The sequence below is a fragment of the Phyllobates terribilis genome, unplaced genomic scaffold, assembly GCF_046119375.1.
Source record: "Phyllobates terribilis strain yellow unplaced genomic scaffold, ASM4611937v1 Scaffold_1__5_contigs__length_1240528914, whole genome shotgun sequence".
Taxonomy (NCBI): Eukaryota; Metazoa; Chordata; class Amphibia; order Anura; family Dendrobatidae; genus Phyllobates; species Phyllobates terribilis.
In genome coordinates this window covers 613,831,516-613,854,203 of record NW_027362761.1, presented here as the reverse complement: position 1 = coordinate 613,854,203, position 22,688 = coordinate 613,831,516, and the positions used below count along the sequence as shown (strand labels likewise).

General features: G+C 45.3%; 1 protein-coding gene across 2 annotated transcripts in view; it reads right to left on the bottom strand.

Annotated features, from left to right (window-relative positions):
• LOC141272704 (uncharacterized) overlaps positions 1–22,471 on the bottom strand; it is a 60,131-nt gene extending 37,660 nt beyond the window's left edge. For both annotated transcript variants that reach the window (XM_073683687.1, XM_073683697.1), the window contains exons 1-4: positions 22,156–22,471; positions 10,044–10,184; positions 6,015–6,197; positions 5,173–5,296 (exon numbers count right to left, since the gene is read on the bottom strand). In XM_073683687.1, the coding sequence (XP_073539788.1) occupies positions 5,173–5,296; positions 6,015–6,197; positions 10,044–10,127 (391 nt within the window). In that variant the 5' untranslated portion in view covers positions 10,128–10,184; positions 22,156–22,471. The remainder of the gene's footprint in view (positions 1–5,172; positions 5,297–6,014; positions 6,198–10,043; positions 10,185–22,155) is intronic.
• Positions 22,472–22,688: the final 217 nt, after the last annotated feature.

Below are 22,688 nucleotides of genomic sequence, written 5' to 3'. Positions count from 1 at the left end.
TAGAGTCATTACACACAGAGGGATCTATTATATAGAGTCATTACACACAGAGGGATCTATTATATAGAGTCAATACACACAGAGGGATCTATTATATAGAGTCATTACACACAGAGGGATCTATTATATAGAGTCATTACACACAGAGGGATCTATTATATAGAGTCATTACACACAGAGGGATCTATTATATAGAGTCATTCCACACAGAGGGATCTATTATATAGTCATTACACACAGAGTGATCTATTATATAGAGTCATTGCACATAGAGGGATCTATTATATAGTCATTACACGCAGAGGGATCTATTATATAGAGTCATTACACACAGAGGGATCTATTATATAGAGTCATTACACACAGAGGGATCTATTATATAGAGTCATTACACACAGAGTGATCTATTATATAGAGTCATTCCACACAGAGGGATCTATTATATAGAGTCATTGCACACAGAGGGATCTATTATATAGTCATTACACGCAGAGGGATCTATTATATAGAGTCATTACACACAGAGGGATCTATTATATAGAGTCATTACACACAGAGGGATCTATTATATAGAGTCATTACACACAGAGTGATCTATTATATAGAGTCATTCCACGCAGAGGGATCTATTATATAGAGTCATTACACACAGAGGGATCTATTATATAGAGTCATTACACACAGAGGGATCTATTATATAGAGTCATTACACACAGAGGGATCTATTATATAGTCATTACACACAGAGGGATCTATTACATAGAGTCATTACACAGAGGGATCTATTATATAGAGTCATTACACACAGAGGGATCTATTATATAGAGTCATTACACACAGAGGGATCTATTATACAGAGTCATTCCACACAGAGGGATCTATTATATAGTCATTACACACAGAGTGATCTATTATATAGAGTCATTCCACACAGAGGGATCTATTATATAGAGTCATTCCACACAGAGGGATCTATTATATAGAGTCATTCCACACAGAGGGATCTATTATATAGAGTCATTACACGCAGAGGGATCTATTATATAGAGTCATTACACGCACAGGGATCTATTATATAGAGTCATTACATGCAGAGGGATCTATTATATAGAGTCATTACACGCAGAGGGATCTATTATATAGTCATTCCACGCAGAGGGATCTATTATATAGAGTCATTACACACAGAGGGATCTATTATATAGAGTCATTACACACAGAGGGATCTATTATATAGAGTCATTACACACAGAGGGATCTATTATATAGTCATTACACACAGAGGGATCTATTACATAGAGTCATTACACAGAGGGATCTATTATATAGAGTCATTACACACAGAGGGATCTATTATATAGAGTCATTCCACACAGAGGGATCTATTATACAGAGTCATTCCACACAGAGGGATCTATTATATAGTCATTACACACAGAGTGATCTATTATATAGAGTCATTCCACACAGAGGGATCTATTATATAGAGTCATTCCACACAGAGGGATCTATTATATAGAGTCATTGCACACAGAGGGATCTATTATATAGAGTCATTGCACACAGAGGGATCTATTATATAGTCATTACACGCAGAGGGATCTATTATATAGAGTCATTACACACAGAGGGATCTATTATATAGTCATTACACACAGAGGGATCTATTATATAGAGTCATTACACACAGAGTGATCTATTATATAGAGTCATTCCACACAGAGGGATCTATTATATCGAGTCATTGCACGCAGAGGGATCTATTATATAGTCATTACACGCAGAGGGATCTATTATATAGAGTCATTACACACAGAGGGATCTATTATATAGAGTCATTACACACAGAGGGATCTATTATATAGAGTCATTACACACAGAGTGATCTATTATATAGAGTCATTACACACAGAGGGATCTATTATATAGAGTCATTACACACAGAGGGATCTATTATATAGAGTCATTACACACAGAGGGATCTATTATATAGAGTCATTACACACAGAGCGAACTATTATATAGAGTCATTACACGCAGAGGGATCTATTATAAAGAGTCATTACACACAGAGGGATCTATTATATAGAGTCATTACACACAGAGGGATCTATTATATAGAGTCATTACACGCAGAGGGATCTATTATATAGAGTCATTACACACAGAGGGATCTATTATATAGTCATTACACACAGAGGGATCTATTACATAGAGTCATTACACAGAGGGATCTATTATATAGAGTCATTACACACAGAGGGATCTATTATATAGAGTCATTACACACAGAGGGATCTATTATACAGAGTCATTCCACACAGAGGGATCTATTATATAGTCATTACACACAGAGTGATCTATTATATAGTCATTCCACACAGAGGGATCTATTATATAGAGTCATTCCACACAGAGGGATCTATTATATAGAGTCATTGCACACAGAGGGATCTATTATATAGAGTCATTGCACACAGAGGGATCTATTATATAGTCATTACACGCAGAGGGATCTATTATATAGAGTCATTACACACAGAGGGATCTATTATATAGTCATTACACACAGAGGGATCTATTATATAGAGTCATTACACACAGAGTGATCTATTATATAGAGTCATTCCACACAGAGGGATCTATTATATCGAGTCATTGCACGCAGAGGGATCTATTATATAGTCATTACACGCAGAGGGATCTATTATATAGAGTCATTACACACAGAGGGATCTATTATATAGAGTCATTACACACAGAGGGATCTATTATATAGAGTCATTACACACAGAGTGATCTATTATATAGAGTCATTACACACAGAGGGATCTATTATATAGAGTCATTACACACAGAGGGATCTATTATATAGAGTCATTACACACAGAGGGATCTATTATATAGAGTCATTACACACAGAGCGAACTATTATATAGAGTCATTACACGCAGAGGGATCTATTATATAGAGTCATTCCACACAGAGGGATCTATTATATAGAGTCATTCCACACAGAGGGATCTATTATATAGAGTCATTGCACACAGAGGGATCTATTATATAGAGTCATTGCACACAGAGGGATCTATTATATAGTCATTACACGCAGAGGGATCTATTATATAGAGTCATTACACACAGAGGGATCTATTATATAGTCATTACACACAGAGGGATCTATTATATAGAGTCATTACACACAGAGTGATCTATTATATAGAGTCATTCCACACAGAGGGATCTATTATATCGAGTCATTGCACGCAGAGGGATCTATTATATAGTCATTACACGCAGAGGGATCTATTATATAGAGTCATTACACACAGAGGGATCTATTATATAGAGTCATTACACACAGAGGGATCTATTATATAGAGTCATTACACACAGAGTGATCTATTATATAGAGTCATTACACACAGAGGGATCTATTATATAGAGTCATTACACACAGAGGGATCTATTATATAGAGTCATTACACACAGAGGGATCTATTATATAGAGTCATTACACACAGAGCGAACTATTATATAGAGTCATTACACGCAGAGGGATCTCTGTGTGTAATGACTCTATATAATAGATCCCTCTGTGTGTAATGACTCTATATAATAGATCCCTCTGTGTGCAATGACTCTATATAATAGATCCCTCTGTGTGTAATGACTCTATATAATAGATCCCTCTGTGTGTAATGACTATATAATAGATCCCTCTGTGTGTAATGACTCTATATAATAGATCCCTCTGTGTGTAATGACTCTATATAATAGATCCCTCTGTGTGTAATGACTCTATATAATAGATCCCTATGTGTGTAATGACTCTATATAATAGATCCCTCTGCGTGTAATGACTCTATATAATATAGGAGTTTCACTTTTTGTATTGAAGAACTGAAATAAATGAACTTTTTCATGATACTAATTTAGTGAGATGCACCTGTAAATCTCAACGTCCGCCACGATAGAAACACTAAAATAGGCAGCAAGTGCGCGGAAAGTTCTGAGTTTGTCTCTGAAGGAGGAAAAAAGGGCACATGTACAGCTGACGGATGAAGTCACAGAACCCGGAAGGACGGTGTTGCGGGGAGCACCCGGTACGCAGCAGTTAGCGCCCATCAATGTGTAGAAAGGACAACTAGAGAGCCGGCACCGGGGTCATGGGCGCTTACTGATGCACACGGGGAGCCAAGGAGAGATTGTCTGGTCAGACTCCACAGAAAAGCCCCATAATACATATTCTTCTGAACAAACATCCCTTTAAGGGAGACTTATCCTTATTATTATCACCCTTGTGCTGCCCGATGTCCCTGCAGGGCCAACACCTGCGTCATCATCCCACTTATGTAGTTTGGAGAAGACATTCTGATCAGACCCCATGAAGAGGAGGAGCGGACCGGATGACCGTTTGCTGTCGTGGAGCCCTTGAGGAGAGAACACCCCATCCCGCACATTCTGACGGCATGTTATAAGGCTCTTTAACCCCTTCCTGATATCTGGTGCTCATGTATGGAGGATGCCGGGTGCAGGTCTGTGGAGCGAGCTCTGATTGCTGCAATTTAACCACTTTACTGCTGCTGACAGCCTGATAGTGTCATTTAAAGGGAACCTGTCATGTAAAATAATGCTAATAAACTGCAGACATGTGACTAATCTGCAGGTTAATAGCATTTTGCACCTGTTCGGCGCCTGCACTAAGAGCCCTGCTGGCGGGAGGAAATTAACCTTAATCCACTCCGCAGTGTTTGGCTTTCAGTCACAGAGTTTGGGCCGGCTCAGCTACAGTCACTGCTCAGTGTTGTTACTGCACCCCTGGCACTGACTGACAGCCAGCTCAGAGTTTGGGATTACCATTAGAGCTGGCAGGTTCAAAACATTATTATTTTAAACCTATAGTAGGAAAAATATAACCCAAAAATATGCTGGATAATGAATGCAATTCAGCACAATCCAAATAGACACAAAACTGTATATAGACGAAACAAAAACTTCCTGGGATAATGAGATAAGAATACTAAACTAGAATCCACAACGAAAATGTGACCTTGCTGATGTATGATGGGAGCGGAGAAGCCGAGACAAGGAGGGAGGGAGGACAGCAGCACAAGAGTCACATATACAAGGCAAAAATGGGAAATTCATCATTACACTGGACTAGTGTACCTGGTGGTATAACAGGCCGGAGCTCCTCCATCATCACCTCCTGGTACCGATCCTGGTGTCCTTCTAGATACTCCCACTCCTCCATGGAGAGATAGACAGCGACGTCCTGACACCTTATAGGAACCTGACAACAACGACACCGTCATCACCCAGAATCCTCCAGTGCTGTCCTGTATAATGTCCCAGCAGTCACCTCTCCGCTCATCACCCAGAATCCTCCAGTGCTGTCCTGTATAATGTCCCAGCAGTCACCTCTCCGGTCATCACCCATAATCCTCCAGTACTGTCCTGTATAATGTCCCAGCAGTCACCTCTCCACTCATCACCCAGAATCCTCCAGTGCTGTCCTGTATAATGTCCCAGCAGTCATCTCTCCGGTCATCACCCAGAATCCTCCAGTGCTGTCCTGTATAATGTCCCAGCAGTCACCTCTCCGGTCATCACCCAGAATCCTCCAGTGCTGTCCTGAATAATCTCCCAGCAGTCACCTCTCCGGTCATCACCCAAAATCCTCCAGTGCCGTCCTGTATAATGTCCCAGCAGTCACCTCTCCGGTCATCACCCAGAATCCTCCAGAGCCATCCTGTATAATGTCCCAGCAGTCACCTCTCCGGTCATCACCCAGAATCCTCCAGTGCTGTCCTGTATAATGTCCCAGCAGTCACCTCTCCGCTCATCACCCAGAATCCTCCAGTGCTGTCCTGTATAATGTCCCAGCAGTCACCTCTCCGGTCATCACCCAGAATCCTCCAGTGCTGTCCTGTATAATGTCCCAGCAGTCACCTCTCCGGTCATCACCCAGAATCCTCCAGTGCTGTCCTGTATAATGTCCCAGCAGTCACCTCTCCGCTCAGCAGCTCAATCATCTTGTTGCTGAGCTCTAGGATCTTCTTCTTCTTCCTCTCATGTATCGGGGGGTGCGGGGGAGGCTCTGTGATGGGGCCCGGGCTCCGCCCTCCTGACTCCTGGAGATGGATGATGGGAGTCACACCCTCCCCCGGTGTCTTCCTCACTATTGTGTAATCCTGTGTATGGAGAGAGACACTTAGGGAGAAGAATTCCTTCTCGACTCCAGATCTGACAATCAGTAGAAATCCCGGGATCAATAACCATCTCCAGTAATCTGGGGCCATAACCTGGAATATTATTACACTCAGGACAGACATCCAGTAGAAATGTGAGAATCTTTTGAAATTCTAAGTTGAAAACTCTGCTGAAATTTTCTCAAAAATGTGATTACAAGTCCTGTAAAGCCTAAAGACGTGTGTAACACTCTGCAGTCTCCTAGAACTGTATCTAACCTTTTTCAAGCTTTGTAAAGAGGACCCTTTGCCATTCTTTACTGTTAAATTGGCCACATCATGATGAAGGGGCTGAAGATCTGAATAAAAAGTTTTCTTTATTTTTTTATTTCTCATGTAGGTTGTGAAGGTTTTAGATTGCAATGTTTGGATGCAAATTTCCATTAAAATCCAAGTGGGCGTTAGCAGAGATTCTTCTCTGGGGGCGTTTACCATCTCCACTATGTGACCAATCATAAGTAGGACGTGTCTTGCAGGCGAAACAAAAAAAAAAAAACGTCAGCAGAGAAGGTCAGAACCGGCTTTCTTCTAAGACTGATGTCTGAGCAGGTTACATAGATCTACTACTGGCTATTACTCTGTATGGGAGAAGAGCAGAGCTGTGCGTCATTACAAACACCACTCTACATGGATTTCAGATATCGGCGCATACTTCCCTTGGAATTGGTGCAAAGTTGCAGTGGCGTACTGCCAATGGCGGCAGACCAAGTGGCCTCTCTGGGCCCGAGAATCGGAGGCGGGGGGGGCTTGTGACAGCGCTGGCATCGTACTTTCAGCTGCATCAGCCTCCAAAATGGGGAAGTACATGGACCCAGGGAACTATAGGCCAGTGAGCCTTACTTCTATACCAGGAAAGATCTTTGAACAAATTAAACAACATGTATGCTAGAACCTTAATGAGAATGAAGTGATTAACCAGAGCCAGCATGGGTTTGTAACTAATAAGTCATGTCAGACTAACTTAATTTCCTTCTATAACAGAATCACTGACTGGGTGGATAAGGGAAACACAGCCTTCAGCAAAGCATTTGACAAAGTATCTCATACTATCCTCATTGAAAAATGACCAAGCATGGGATTGACAAGGCAACTGTTAGGTGGATTCATAACTAGCTTAGTGATTGGACCCAAAGAGTGGTCATAAATGGTTGCACATCCAGGTTGGAAGAATGTCTCAAGTGGGGTACCACAGGGCTCCGTCCTGGGACCTGTATTGTTCAACATCTTTATCAATGATTAGATGAAGGAAATGAGGGTAAACTGATTAAATTTGCAGATGACACAAAACTAAGAGGGATAGCTAACACTAGAGAAGAGAGAGAGAGGATTCAAAAAGATCTAAACAGGATCTGTGAGCAGCAACTAACAGAATGGTATTTAACAGGGAGAAATGCAAAGTCCTACATTTGGTCAAGAAAAATGAAAAAAGCATATACAGAATGGGAGGAATAGAGCTAAGCAACAGTACATGTGAAAAAGACTCAGGTATACTAATAGATCATAGACTGAACATGAGTCAACAGTGTGATGCAGCAGCAAAAAAGGCAAATACAATTCTGGGATGCATTAACAGAAGCATAGAGTCTAGATCACGTGAAGTCATTATCGGACTTTACTCCTCTTTGGTCAGACCTCATCTGGAATACTGTGTACAGTTCTGTGCACTATATTTTAAAAAAGATATGAAGAAACTGGAGCAAGTTCAGAGAAGAGCGACCAGAATGGTGACCGGTCTGCAAACCATGTCCTATGAGGAACGGTTACAGGATCTGGGAACGTTTAGCTTGCAAAAGAGAAGACTGAGAGGAGACTTAATAGCTGTCTACAAATATGTCAAGGGCTGTCACATTGTAGAGGGATCATCCTTATTCTCATTTGCACTTGGAAACACGAGAAGCAATGGGATGAAACTGAAAGGGAGGAGACACAGATTAGATATTAGTAAAAACTTTTTGACAGTGAGGAGATCAATGAGTGGAACAGGCGGCCACGAGAGGTGGTGAGTTCCCCTTCAATGGAAGTCTTCAAACAGAGGCTGGACAGATATCTGTCTGAGATGGTTTAGTGAATGCTGCATTGAGCAGGGGGTAGGACACGATGACCCTGGAGATCCCTTCCTATTCTACCCCTCTATGAAATTCTATAAAATTCTATACCGATACAGTTGAAAACAATGATGGCAGAGGGAGCCGCCAGCTGACGCTCCCTCTCCCATCATTCCCCCTCTGCGTCTGAGCTCTGTGCCAAACAATGCAGAGGGTCAGAAGACAGGAAACTGCAGAGTCCAGAGCAGCGGGGAACGGGGAGAAGTTATCCCACAAGTGTTCTGTCGGATTAAGGTCCGGGGATTGGGCTGGCCACTCCATAACCTCAATTTTGTTGGGCTGGAACAAAGATTTTGCTCGTTTACTGGTGTGTTTAAGGTTGTCTTGTTGAGACACCCGTTTCAAGGGCATATCCTCCTCAGTGTAAGGCAAACTGGTCTCTGATCCCTGGTATGCAGTAAATGGGTCCGCCACCATAGTAAGAGAAACATGCCCATATCATGATGCTTCCACCATGCTTCACTGTCTTCAGAGTGGACTGTGGCTTGAATGCAGAGGTTGGGGGTCGTCTGATGAACTGTCTGCAGCCCTTGGACCCAAAAAGAACAATTTTGCTTTCATCAGTCCACAAAACGTTTCTCCATTTCCCTTTAGGTCAGTTGATGTGTTCTGTGGCAAATTGTATCCGCTTCAGAACATCTCTTTTTTTTTTTTTTTTAACAGTGGGACTTTGCGGGGGGATTTCTTGCTAAAAGATTAGCTTCATGCAGGCTTCTTCTAACTGTCAAAGTCCTCACAGGTAACTGGAGACTGTCTGTGATCATTGGTTGAGCCTTTGCCATTCTGGCTAGTCTTCGATCCATTTAGTTATTTGATTACATAAATTTTATTTATGCCTATATTTTTCTCACTTCACTTCACCAACTTAGACGATTTACATCAGATTACAAACAAATTTAAACACAGGTTGTAATGTAACAAAATAGGTAAAATACCAAGAAGAGGAGGGGGGTGAATATGTTCGCAAGACACTATCTGTAGTATTTGTCCACTGTTTTATGACTTTGTAAGCACTGACATTCTATCACTTTGAAGATTTACCATAAAGTGGTTGCTGCATTCATTTCCTATGATTTTACACAAAATAATCCCTCCTGATTGGCTGTGCAATAATTACATAATATCCTACCAGCAAAACATTGAAAAGAAACCTGCCCGGCCGTGCCCGAGGACATGTGAGCTTTCACCAGCTGATTCAATCTTTGTGTAAAAAAAAGAAGGCAATTTAAATTTGTAGGGGCCAGCGAATTTCCAAAAATTTAACACGCACTCAATTCAAATTCAATAGATTAGCACCATATGCAAAATTCATCTCGCTCTACAACCATTTTATTAGTCTTCTTTGGACTTATTTTATAGGACTTTTTATAGGTTAAGTCTTCAAAATTGAACACAGTAATTGTCCCTGTGTAGAAAGTGAGAGCACATCTAGAATGTTGGTTAAAGGCCTTTTCCCTCCAGGATACAACGTGACTATTTGCTTTTCTAATGTCCCTCAATAACATTACTATTAGTGCACTGGCCACCATAATACATAACAAATTATAAAGGAGGCTTATCATCATGTTTTGTGCTGGTCAATTCTTTCTCGGGAAACTGGATTTATCCTATTCTGGATTTCTTCTTCCCGATGTCGGACTTGTTACATAACACAATAAAGCTAATAGAAATGTAGAGGAGTTACCTCTCCGCTCAGCAGGGATATGATCTCCAGGGTGAAGTGCAATAATCTTCTGGTGGTCTCGTCCTCGTCCATCCTCGGGGTCATTCAGGAGAAGGAGGGATGAACTCTGGATCGGCTGGAGGGATCTCGTTCTGCCGGCGTCTTCATGATAAAGGAGAAGATGGAAAATATAGGAGACAATATATCATGTGAGACACAGAATGCATATGCATATCTCATATCTCTCTATTTCTATGGCTTGATAAATTATTCTGTACTAATAAAGTTACCAAAAAGGAGAATGTCTGGTGCCTTGGTTTCTGGATTTCTGTCACACCTTCTGAAGAGAATAAAACAATATAACTAAACCTTTGTTCACATTTACAGGATGACACGAACCACGACCAATGGATCCTGTAACTAAGGGTCCGATCACATCTACAAGACGTCACCGACCACGACTGATGGATCCTGTCACTAAGGCTCCGATCACATCTACAAGACGTCACCGACCACGACCGATGGATCCTGTAACTAAGGCTCCGCTCACATCTACAAGACGTCACCAGCCATGACCGATGGATCCTGTAACTAAGGCTCAGATCACATCTACAAGACATCACCAGCCACGACCGATGGATCCTGTAACTAAGGCTCCGATCACATCTAGAAGACGTCACCAACCACGACCGATGGATCCTGTAACTAAGGCTCCGATCACATCTACAAGACGTCACCAACCACGACCGATGGATCCTGTAACTAAGCCTCCGATCACATCTACAAGACATCACCAACCACGACCGATGGATTCAGTAACTAAGGCTCCGATCACATCTACAAGACGTAACAAACCTCGACCGATGGATCCAGTAACTAAGGCTCCGATCACATCTACAAGACGTCACTAACCACAACTGATGGATCCTGTAACTAAGGCTCCGATCACATCTATAAGACGTCACCAACCATGACCGATGGATCCTGTAACTAAGGCTCCGATTACATCTATAAGACGTCACCAACCACGACCGATGGATCCTGTAACTAAGGCTCCGATAAAATCTACAAGACGTCAACGACCACGACCGATGGATTCTGTAACTAAGGCTCCAATCACATCTACAAGATGAAGATCAACCACGACCGATGGATCCTGTAATTAAGGCTCCGATCACATCTACAAGACGTCACCAACCATGACAGAGGGATCCTGTAACTAAGGCTCCAATCACATCTACAAGACGTCACCAACCACGACTGATGGATCCTGTAACTAAGGCTCCGATCACATCTACAAGACGTCACAGACCACGACCGATGCATCCTGTAACTAAGGCTCCGATCACACCTACAAGACATCACCAACCACGACCGATGGATCCTGTAACTAAGGCTCCAATCACAACTACAAGACGTCACTGACCACGACTGATGAATTCTGTAACTAGGGCTCCGATCATATCTATAAGACGTCACCAACCACGACTGATGGATCCTGAAACTAAGGCTCCGATCACATCTATAAGACGTCACCGACCACGCCTGATGGATCCTGTAACTAAGGCTCCGATCACATCTACAAGATGAAGATCAACCACGACCGATGGATCCTGTAATTAAGGCTCCGATCACATCTACAAGACGTCCCCAATCACGACCAATGGATCCTGTAACTAAGGCTCCGCTCACATCTACAAGATGTCACCAACCATGACCGATGGATCATGTAACTCGGGCTCCGATCACATCTACAAGACGACACTGACCACGACCGATGGATCCTGTAACTAAGGCTTCGAACACATCTGCAAGACGTCTCCGACCATGACCGATGGATCCTGTAACTAAGGCTCCGATCACATCTGCAAGACATCACCGACCACGACGGATGGATCCTGTAACTAAGGCTCCGATCACATCTACAAGAAGTCACCGACCACGACAGATGTATCCTGTAACTAAGGCTCCGATCACATCTACAAGACGTCACCGACCATGACCGATGGATCCTGTATCTAAGGTTTCGATCAAATCTACAAGACGTCACCAACCACGACAAATGGATTCTGTAACTAAGGCTCCGATCACATCTACAAGATGAAGGTCAACCACGACCGATAGATCCTGTAATTAAGCCTCCGATCACATCTACAAGACGTCACCAATCACGACCAATGGATCCTGTAACTAAGGCTCCGCTCACATCTACAAGATGTCACCAACCACGACTGATGGATCCTGTAACTCGGGCTCCAATCACATCCACAAGATGAAGATCAACCAAGACCGATGGTTTCTGTAACTAAGGCTCCGATCACATCTACAAGATGACACCAACAATGACCGAGGGATCCTGTAACTAAGGCTCCGATCACATCTACAAGACATCACCAAACATAACCAAGGGATCCTGTAACTAAGGCTCCTATCACATCTATAAGACGGAGGTCAACCACAACTGATGGGTCCTGTAACTAAGGCTCCGTTCACATCTACAAGACGGAGGCCAACCACAACTGATGGATCCTGTAATTAAGACTCCGATCACATCTATAAGACGTCACCAACCACGACCGATGGATCCTGTAACTAAGGCTCCGATCACATCTATAAGACGTCAGAGACCACGACAGATGTATCCTGTAACTAAGGCTCCGATCACATCTATAAGGCGTCACCAACCACGACCGATGGATCCTGTAACTAAGGCTCCGATCACACCTACAAGACGTCACCAACAACGACCGATGGATCCTGTAGCTAAGGCTCCGATCATATCAATAAGACGTCACCAACCATGACCAATGGATCCTGTAACTAAGGCTCCGATCACATCTACAAGACATCACCGACCACGACCGATGGATCCTGTAACTAAGGCTCCGATTACATCTACAAGATGTCACCGAACACGACCGATGGATTCTGTAACTAAGGCTCTGATCACATCTACAAGACATCACCAACCCCGACCGATGGATCCTGTAACTAAGGCTCCGATCACATCTACAAGACGTCACCGACCACGATCGATGGATCCTGTAACTAAGGCTCCGATCACATCTATAAGACGTCACCAACCACGACCGATGGATCCTGTAACTAAGGCTCCGATCACATCTACAAGAAGTCACCGACCACGAACGATGTATCCTGTAACTAAGGCTCCGATCACATCTACAAGACGTCACAGACCATGACCGATGGATCCTGTATCTAAGGTTTCGATCACATCTACAAGACGTCACCGACCACGACCGATGGATCCTGTAACTAAGGCTCCGATCAAATTTACAAGACGTCACCGACCACGACAAATGGATTCTGTAACTAAGGCTCCGATCACATCCACAAGATGAAGATCAACCACGACCGATAGATCCTGTAATTGAGCCTCCGATCACATCTAAAAGACATCACCAATCACGACCAATGGATCCTGTAACTAAGGCTCCGCTCACATCTACAAGATGTCACCAACCACGACTGATGGATCCTGTAACTCGGGCTTCGATCACATCCACAAGAAGAAGATCAACCACGACCGATGGTTTCTGTAACTAAGGCTCCGATCACATCTACAAGATGACACCAACAACGACTGAGGGATCCTGTAACTGAGGCTCCGATCACATCTACAAGACGTCACCAAACATGACCGAGGGATCCTGTAACTAAGGCTCCTATCACATCTATAAAACGGAGGCCAACCACAACTGATGGATCCTGTAACTAAGGCTTCGTTCACATCTACAAGACGGAGGCCAACCACATCTGATGGATCCTGTAACTAAGGCTCCGATCACATCTATAAGAAATCACCAACCATGACCGATGGATCCTGTAACTAAGGCTCCGATCACATCTATAAGACGCCACCAATCACGACCAATGGATCCTGTAACTAAGGCTCCGCTCACATCTACAAGATGTCACCAACCACGACCGATAGATCCTGTAACTTGGGCTCCGATCACATCTACAAGACGACACTGACCACGACCGATGGATCCTGTAACTAAGGCTTCGAACACATCTGCAAGACGTCTCTGACCATGACCGATAGATCCTGTAACTAAGGTTCCGATCACATCTACAAGAAGTCACCGACCACGACCGATGTATCCTGTAACTTGGGCTCCGATCACATCTACAAGACGTCACCGACCATGACAGATGGATTCTGTATCTAAGGTTTCGATCACATCTACAAGACGTCACCGACCACGACCGATGGATCCTGTAACTAAGGCTCCGATCAAATCTACAAGACGTCACCGACCACGACCAATAGATTCTATAACTACGGCTCCGATCACATCTACAAGATGAAGATCAACTGCGACCGATAGATCCTGTAATTAAGGCTCCGATCACATCTACAAGACGTCACCAATCACGACCAATGGATCCTGTAACCATGGCTCCGCTCACATCTACAAGATGTCACCAACCACGACTGATGGATCCTGTAACTCGGGCTCCGATCACATTTACAAGATGACACCAACAACGACCGAGGGATCCTGTAACTAAGACTCCGATCACATCTACAAGATGACACCAACAACTACCGAGGGATCCTGTAACTAAGGCTCCGATCACATCTATAAGATGGATGCCAACCACAACTGATGGATCCTGTAACTAAGGCTCCGTTCACATCTACAAGACGTCACCAACCACGACCGATGCATCCTGTAACTAAGGCTCCGATCACATCTATAAGTCGTCACTGACCACGACCGATGGATCCTGTAACTAAGGCTCCCATAACATCTAAAAGATGGAGGCCACCCACAACTGATGGATCCTGTAACTAAGGCTCCAATCACATCTATAAGACGTCAGCAACCACGACCGATGGATCCTGTAACTAAGGCTCCGATCACATCTATAAGACGTCACTGACCACGACCGATGGATCCTGTAACTAAGGCTCCGATCACATCTATAAGGCGTCACCAACCACGACCGATGGATCCTGTAACTAAGGCTCCAATCACACCTACAAGACGTCACCAACAATGACAGATGGATCCTGTAACTAAGGCTCTGATCACATCTACAAGACGTCACCGACCACGACCGATGGATCTTGTAACTAAGGCTCCGATCAAATCTACAAGACGTCACCAACCACGACCGAAGGATTCTGTAACTAAGGCTCCGATCACATCTACAAGATGAAGATCAACCACGACCGATGGATCCTGTAACTAAGGCTCCGATCATATCTTTAAGACGTCACCAACCACGTCTGATGGATCCTGTAACTAAGGCTCCAATCACATCTATAAGATGTCACCAACAACGACCTATGGATCCTGTAACTAAGGCTCCAATCACATCAACAAGATGACACCGACCACGACCGATGGATCCTGTAACTAAGGCTTCGAACAGATCTGCAAGACGTTACCGACCACGACCGATGGATTCTGTAACTAAGGCTCCGATGACATCTGCAAGACATCACCGACCACGACGGATGGATCCTGTAACTAAGGCTCCGATCACATCTACAAGACATCACCGACCACGACCGATGGATCCTGTAACTAAGGCTCCGATCACATCTACAAGACGTCACCGACCACGACTGATGGATTCTGTAACTAAGGCTCCGATCACATCTACAAGACGACACCGACCACGACCGATGGATCCTGTAACTAAGGCTTCGAACACATCTGCAAGACATCACCGACCAAGACCGATGGATCCTGTAACTAAGGCTCCGATCATATCTGCAAGACATCACCAACCATGACCGATGGATCCTGTAACTAAGGCTCTGATCACATCTATAAGACGTCATCAACCACGACCGATGGATCCTGTAACTAAGGCTCCGATCATATCTTTAAGACGTCACCAACCACAACCGATGGATCCTGTAACTAAGGCTCCGATCACATCTATAAGACGTCACCAACCACGACCGATGGATCCTGTTACTAAGGCTCCGTTCACAACTACAAAACGGAGGCCAACCACAACTGATGGATCCTGTAACTAAGGCTCCGATCACATCTATAAGACGTCACCAACCATGACCGAGGGATCCTGTAAATAAGGCTCCGTTCACATCTATAAGACGTCACCAACCACGACCGATGCATCCTGTAACTAAGACTCCGATCACATCTATAAGTCGTCACTGACCACAACGGTGGATACTGTAACTCGGGCTCCGATCACATTTACAAGATGAAGATCAACCACGACCGATGGTTCCTGTAACTAAGGCTCCGATCACATCTACAAGATGACACCAACAACGACCGAGGGATCCTGTAACTAAGGCTCCGATCACATCTATAAGACGTCACCAACCATGACCGAGGGATCCTGTAAATAAGGCTCCGTTCACATCTATAAGACGTCACCAACCACGACCGATGGATCCTGTAACTAAGGCTCCCATCACATCTATAAGATGGAGGCCACCCACAACTGATGGATCCTGTAACTAAGGCTCCAATCACATCTATAAGACGTCACTGACCACGACCGATGGATCCTGTAACTAAGGCTCCGATCACATCTATAAGACGTCACCAACCACGACCCATGGATTCTGTAACTAAGGCTCCAATCACACCTACAAGACGTCACCAACAATGACAGATGGATCCTGTAACTAAGGCTCCGATCACATCTACAAGACGTCACCGACCACGACCGATGGATCCTGTAACTAGGGGCTCCGATCACATCTACAAGACGTCACCAACCACGACCGATGGATCCTGTAACTACGGCTCCGATCACATCTATAGGACGTCACCAACCACGACCGATGGATCCTGTAACTAAGGCTCCGATCACATCTACAAGACGTCACCAACCACGACCGATGGATCCTGTAACTAAGGCTCCGATCACACCTACAAGAAGTCACCAACAAAGACTGATGGATCCTGTAACTAAGGCTCCGATCACACCTACAAGACGTCACAAACAACGACCGATGGATCCTGTAACTAAGGCTCCAATCACATCTACAAGACGGCACCCACCATGACCGATAGATCCTGTAACTAAGGCTCTGATCACATCTACAAGACGTCACCGACCACGACCGATGGATCCTGTAACTAAGGCTCTGATCACATCTACAAGACGTCACCGACCACGACCGATGGATTCTGTAACTAAGGCTTCAAACACATCTACAAGACGTCACCGACCACGACCGATGGATCCTGTAACTAAGGCTCCGATCACATCTATAAGACGTCACCAACCACGACCGATGGATCCTGTAACTAAGGCTCCGATCACATCTACAAGACGACACCGACCACGACCGATGGATCCTGTAACTAAGGCTTCGAACACATCTGCAAGACATCACCGACCAAGACCGATGGATCCTGTAACTAAGGCTCCGATCATATCTGCAAGACATCACCAACCATGACCGATGGATCCTGTAACTAAGGCTCTGATCACATCTATAAGACGTCATCAACCACGACCGATGGATCCTGTAACTAAGGCTCCGATCATATCTTTAAGACGTCACCAACCACAACCGATGGATCCTGTAACTAAGGCTCCGATCACATCTATAAGACGTCACCAACCACGACCGATGGATCCTGTTACTAAGGCTCCGTTCACAACTACAAAACGGAGGCCAACCACAACTGATGGATCCTGTAACTAAGGCTCCGATCACATCTATAAGACGTCACCAACCATGACCGAGGGATCCTGTAAATAAGGCTCCGTTCACATCTATAAGACGTCACCAACCACGACCGATGCATCCTGTAACTAAGACTCCGATCACATCTATAAGTCGTCACTGACCACAACGGTGGATCCTGTAACTCGGGCTCCGATCACATTTACAAGATGAAGATCAACCACGACCGATGGTTCCTGTAACTAAGGCTCCGATCACATCTACAAGATGACACCAACAACGACCGAGGGATCCTGTAACTAAGGCTCCGATCACATCTATAAGACGTCACCAACCATGACCGAGGGATCCTGTAAATAAGGCTCCGTTCACATCTATAAGACGTCACCAACCACGACCGATGGATCCTGTAACTAAGGCTCCCATCACATCTATAAGATGGAGGCCACCCACAACTGATGGATCCTGTAACTAAGGCTCCAATCACATCTATAAGACGTCACTGACCACGACCGATGGATCCTGTAACTAAGGCTCCGATCACATCTATAAGACGTCACCAACCACGACCCATGGATTCTGTAACTAAGGCTCCAATCACACCTACAAGACGTCACCAACAATGACAGATGGATCCTGTAACTAAGGCTCCGATCACATCTACAAGACGTCACCGACCATGACCGATGGATCCTGTAACTAGGGGCTCCGATCACATCTACAAGACGTCACCAACCACGACCGATGGATCCTGTAACTACGGCTCCGATCACATCTATAGGACGTCACCAACCACGACCGATGGATCCTGTAACTAAGGCTCCGATCACATCTACAAGACGTCACCAACCACGACCGATGGATCCTGTAACTAAGGCTCCGATCACACCTACAAGAAGTCACCAACAAAGACTGATGGATCCTGTAACTAAGGCTCCGATCACACCTACAAGACGTCACCAACAACGACCGATGGATCCTGTAACTAAGGCTCCAATCACATCTACAAGACGACACCCACCATGACCGATAGATCCTGTAACTAAGGCTCTGATCACATCTACAAGACGTCACCGACCACGACCGATGGATCCTGTAACTAAGGCTCTGATCACATCTACAAGACGTCACCGACCACGACCGATGGATTCTGTAACTAAGGCTTCAAACACATCTACAAGACGTCACCGACCACGACCGATGGATCCTGTAACTAAGGCTCCGATCACATCTACAAGACGTCACCGACCACGACTGATGGATCCTGTAACTAAGGCTCCGATCACATCTACAAGACGTCACCGACCATGACCGATGGATCCTGTAACTAAGGCTCCGATCACACCTACAAGAAGCCACCGACCACTGATGGTTCCTGTAACTAAGGCTCCGATCACATCTACAAGACGTCACTGAGCACGACCGATGGATCCTTTAACTAAGGCTCTGATCACATCTACAAGACATCACCGACCACGACCGATGGATTCTGTAACTAAGGCTTCAAACACATCTACATGACGTCACCGACCACGACCGATGGATCCTGTAACTAAGGCTCAGATCACATCTACAAGACGTCACTGACCACAGATGGATCCTGTAACTAAGGCTCTGATCACATCTACAAGACGACACCGACCATGACCGATGGATCCTGTAACTAAGGCTCCGATCACATCTACAAGATGTCACCGACCACGACCGATGGATCTTGTAACTAAGGCTCCGATCACATCTACAAGACTTCACCGACCACGACCGATGGGTCCTGTAACTAAGGCTCCGATCACATCTACAAGACATCACCGACCACGACCGATGGATCCTGTAACTAAGACTCCGATCACATCTAGAAGACATCACCGACCACGACCGATGCATCCTGTAACTAAGGCTCCGATCACATCTACAAGACGTCACCGACCACGACAGATGGATCCTGTAACTAAGGCTCTGATCACATCTACAAGACATCACCGACCACGAGCGATGGATCCTGTAACTAAGGCTCCGATCACATCTACAAGAAGCCACCGATCACTGATGGATACTGTAAATAAGGCTCCGATCACATCTACAAGACGTCACCGACCACGACCGATGGATCCTGTAACTAAGGCTCCGATGACATCTACAAGACGTCACCGACCACGACCGATGGATCCTGTATCTAAGGCTCCGATCACATCTACAAGACGTCACCGACCACGACCGATGGATCCTGTAACTAAGGCTCCGATCACATCTACAAGACGTCACTGACCACGACTGATGGATCCTGTAACTAAAGCTCCGATCACATCTACAAGACGTCACCGACCACGACCGATGGATCCTGTAACTAATGCTCCGATCACATCTACAAGACGTCACCGACCACGACCGATGGATCCTGTAACTAAGGCTCCGATCACATCTACAAGACGTCACCGACCACGACCGATGGATCCTGTAACTAAGGCTCCGATCACATCTACAAGACGTCACTGACCACGACTGATGGATCCTGTAACTAAAGCTCCGATCACATCTATAAGACGTCACCAACAACGACCGATGGATCCTGTAACTAAGGCTCCAATCACATCTACAAGACGACACCCACCATGACCGATAGATCCTGTAACTAAGGCTCTGATCACATCTACAAGACGTCACCGACCACGACCGATGGATCCTGTAACTAAGGCTCTGATCACATCTACAAGACGTCACCGACCACGACCGATGGATTCTGTAACTAAGGCTTCAAACACATCTACAAGACGTCACCGACCACGACCGATGGATCCTGTAACTAAGGCTCCGATCACATCTACAAGACGTCACCGACCACGACTGATGGATCCTGTAACTAAGGCTCCGATCACATCTACAAGACGTCACCGACCATGACCGATGGATCCTGTAACTAAGGCTCCGATCACACCTACAAGAAGCCACCGACCACTGATGGTTCCTGTAACTAAGGCTCCGATCACATCTACAAGACGTCACTGAGCACGACCGATGGATCCTTTAACTAAGGCTCTGATCACATCTACAAGACATCACCGACCACGACCGATGGATTCTGTAACTAAGGCTTCAAACACATCTACATGACGTCACCGACCACGACCGATGGATCCTGTAACTAAGGCTCAGATCACATCTACAAGACGTCACTGACCACAGATGGATCCTGTAACTAAGGCTCTGATCACATCTACAAGACGACACCGACCATGACCGATGGATCCTGTAACTAAGGCTCCGATCACATCTACAAGATGTCACCGACCACGACCGATGGATCTTGTAACTAAGGCTCCGATCACATCTACAAGACTTCACCGACCACGACCGATGGGTCCTGTAACTAAGGCTCCGATCACATCTACAAGACATCACCGACCACGACCGATGGATCCTGTAACTAAGACTCCGATCACATCTAGAAGACATCACCGACCACGACCGATGCATCCTGTAACTAAGGCTCCGATCACATCTACAAGACGTCACCGACCACGACAGATGGATCCTGTAACTAAGGCTCTGATCACATCTACAAGACATCACCGACCACGAGCGATGGATCCTGTAACTAAGGCTCCGATCACATCTACAAGAAGCCACCGATCACTGATGGATACTGTAAATAAGGCTCCGATCACATCTACAAGACGTCACCGACCACGACCGATGGATCCTGTAACTAAGGCTCCGATGACATCTACAAGACGTCACCGACCACGACCGATGGATCCTGTATCTAAGGCTCCGATCACATCTACAAGACGTCACCGACCACGACCGATGGATCCTGTAACTAAGGCTCCGATCACATCTACAAGACGTCACTGACCACGACTGATGGATCCTGTAACTAAAGCTCCGATCACATCTACAAGACGTCACCGACCACGACCGATGGATCCTGTAACTAATGCTCCGATCACATCTACAAGACGTCACCGACCACGACCGATGGATCCTGTAACTAAGGCTCCGATCACATCTACAAGACGTCACCGACCACGACCGATGGATCCTGTAACTAAGGCTCCGATCACATCTACAAGACGTCACTGACCACGACTGATGGATCCTGTAACTAAAGCTCCGATCACATCTACAAGACGTCACCGACCACGACCGATGGATCCTGTAACTAAGGCTCCGATCACATCTACAAGACGTCACTGACCACGACTGATGGATCCTGTAACTAAGGCTCCAATCACATCTACAAGACGTCACAAACCACGACCGATGGCTCCTGTAACTAAGGCTCCGATCACATCTACAAGACGTCACCGACCACGACCGATGGATCCTGTAACTAAGGCTCCGATCACATCTACAAGACGTCACTGACCACGACTGATGGATCCTGTAACTAAAGCTCCGATCACATCTACAAGACGTCACCGACCACGACCGATGGATCCTGTATCTAAGGCTCTGGTCTCCTGTTCTTACCTCGGTGCTGACGTCACAGGTGCTGTATATGCTCAGTCCTGTGCTGCCTCCTGGTCTCTGTATATTCTTTGATATCTGGGAGATGAATGTTTTCTCTTTTAGGCGCTGTAATGATCTTTTGTTCATGAAGGATCCGAGACAAAGAGTGGGCTCCTGTATGTGAATGATGGGGGGCCGGCTCACCACCAATTTTTTTTCCCCTGGCTACTAGCTTATTCAGGCCTGACTGGAATCTGGGAGGAGATGAGGAGGGCAGCGACTGGACATTTTGGATGATTGGCAATGCATGTGACTGGGCTCCTCCCACATGAATGCTTACAGTGATTGGATGTTTACTGCACACATGATCAGTGACATCATTAAGGTCCTGGAGTAAGTGCTGAAATTGCTGTTTTAATATATAAAGTACAGGAGACCGGAGTCACTGACTGCTGTGTGACACTTTATATGTCAGAGTCAGACAGGACAGGGGGATGTGCGGCAGCAGCAGGAGATGAGGCGGCGGCTAAGGCCACGGCCCCACTATCAGTATT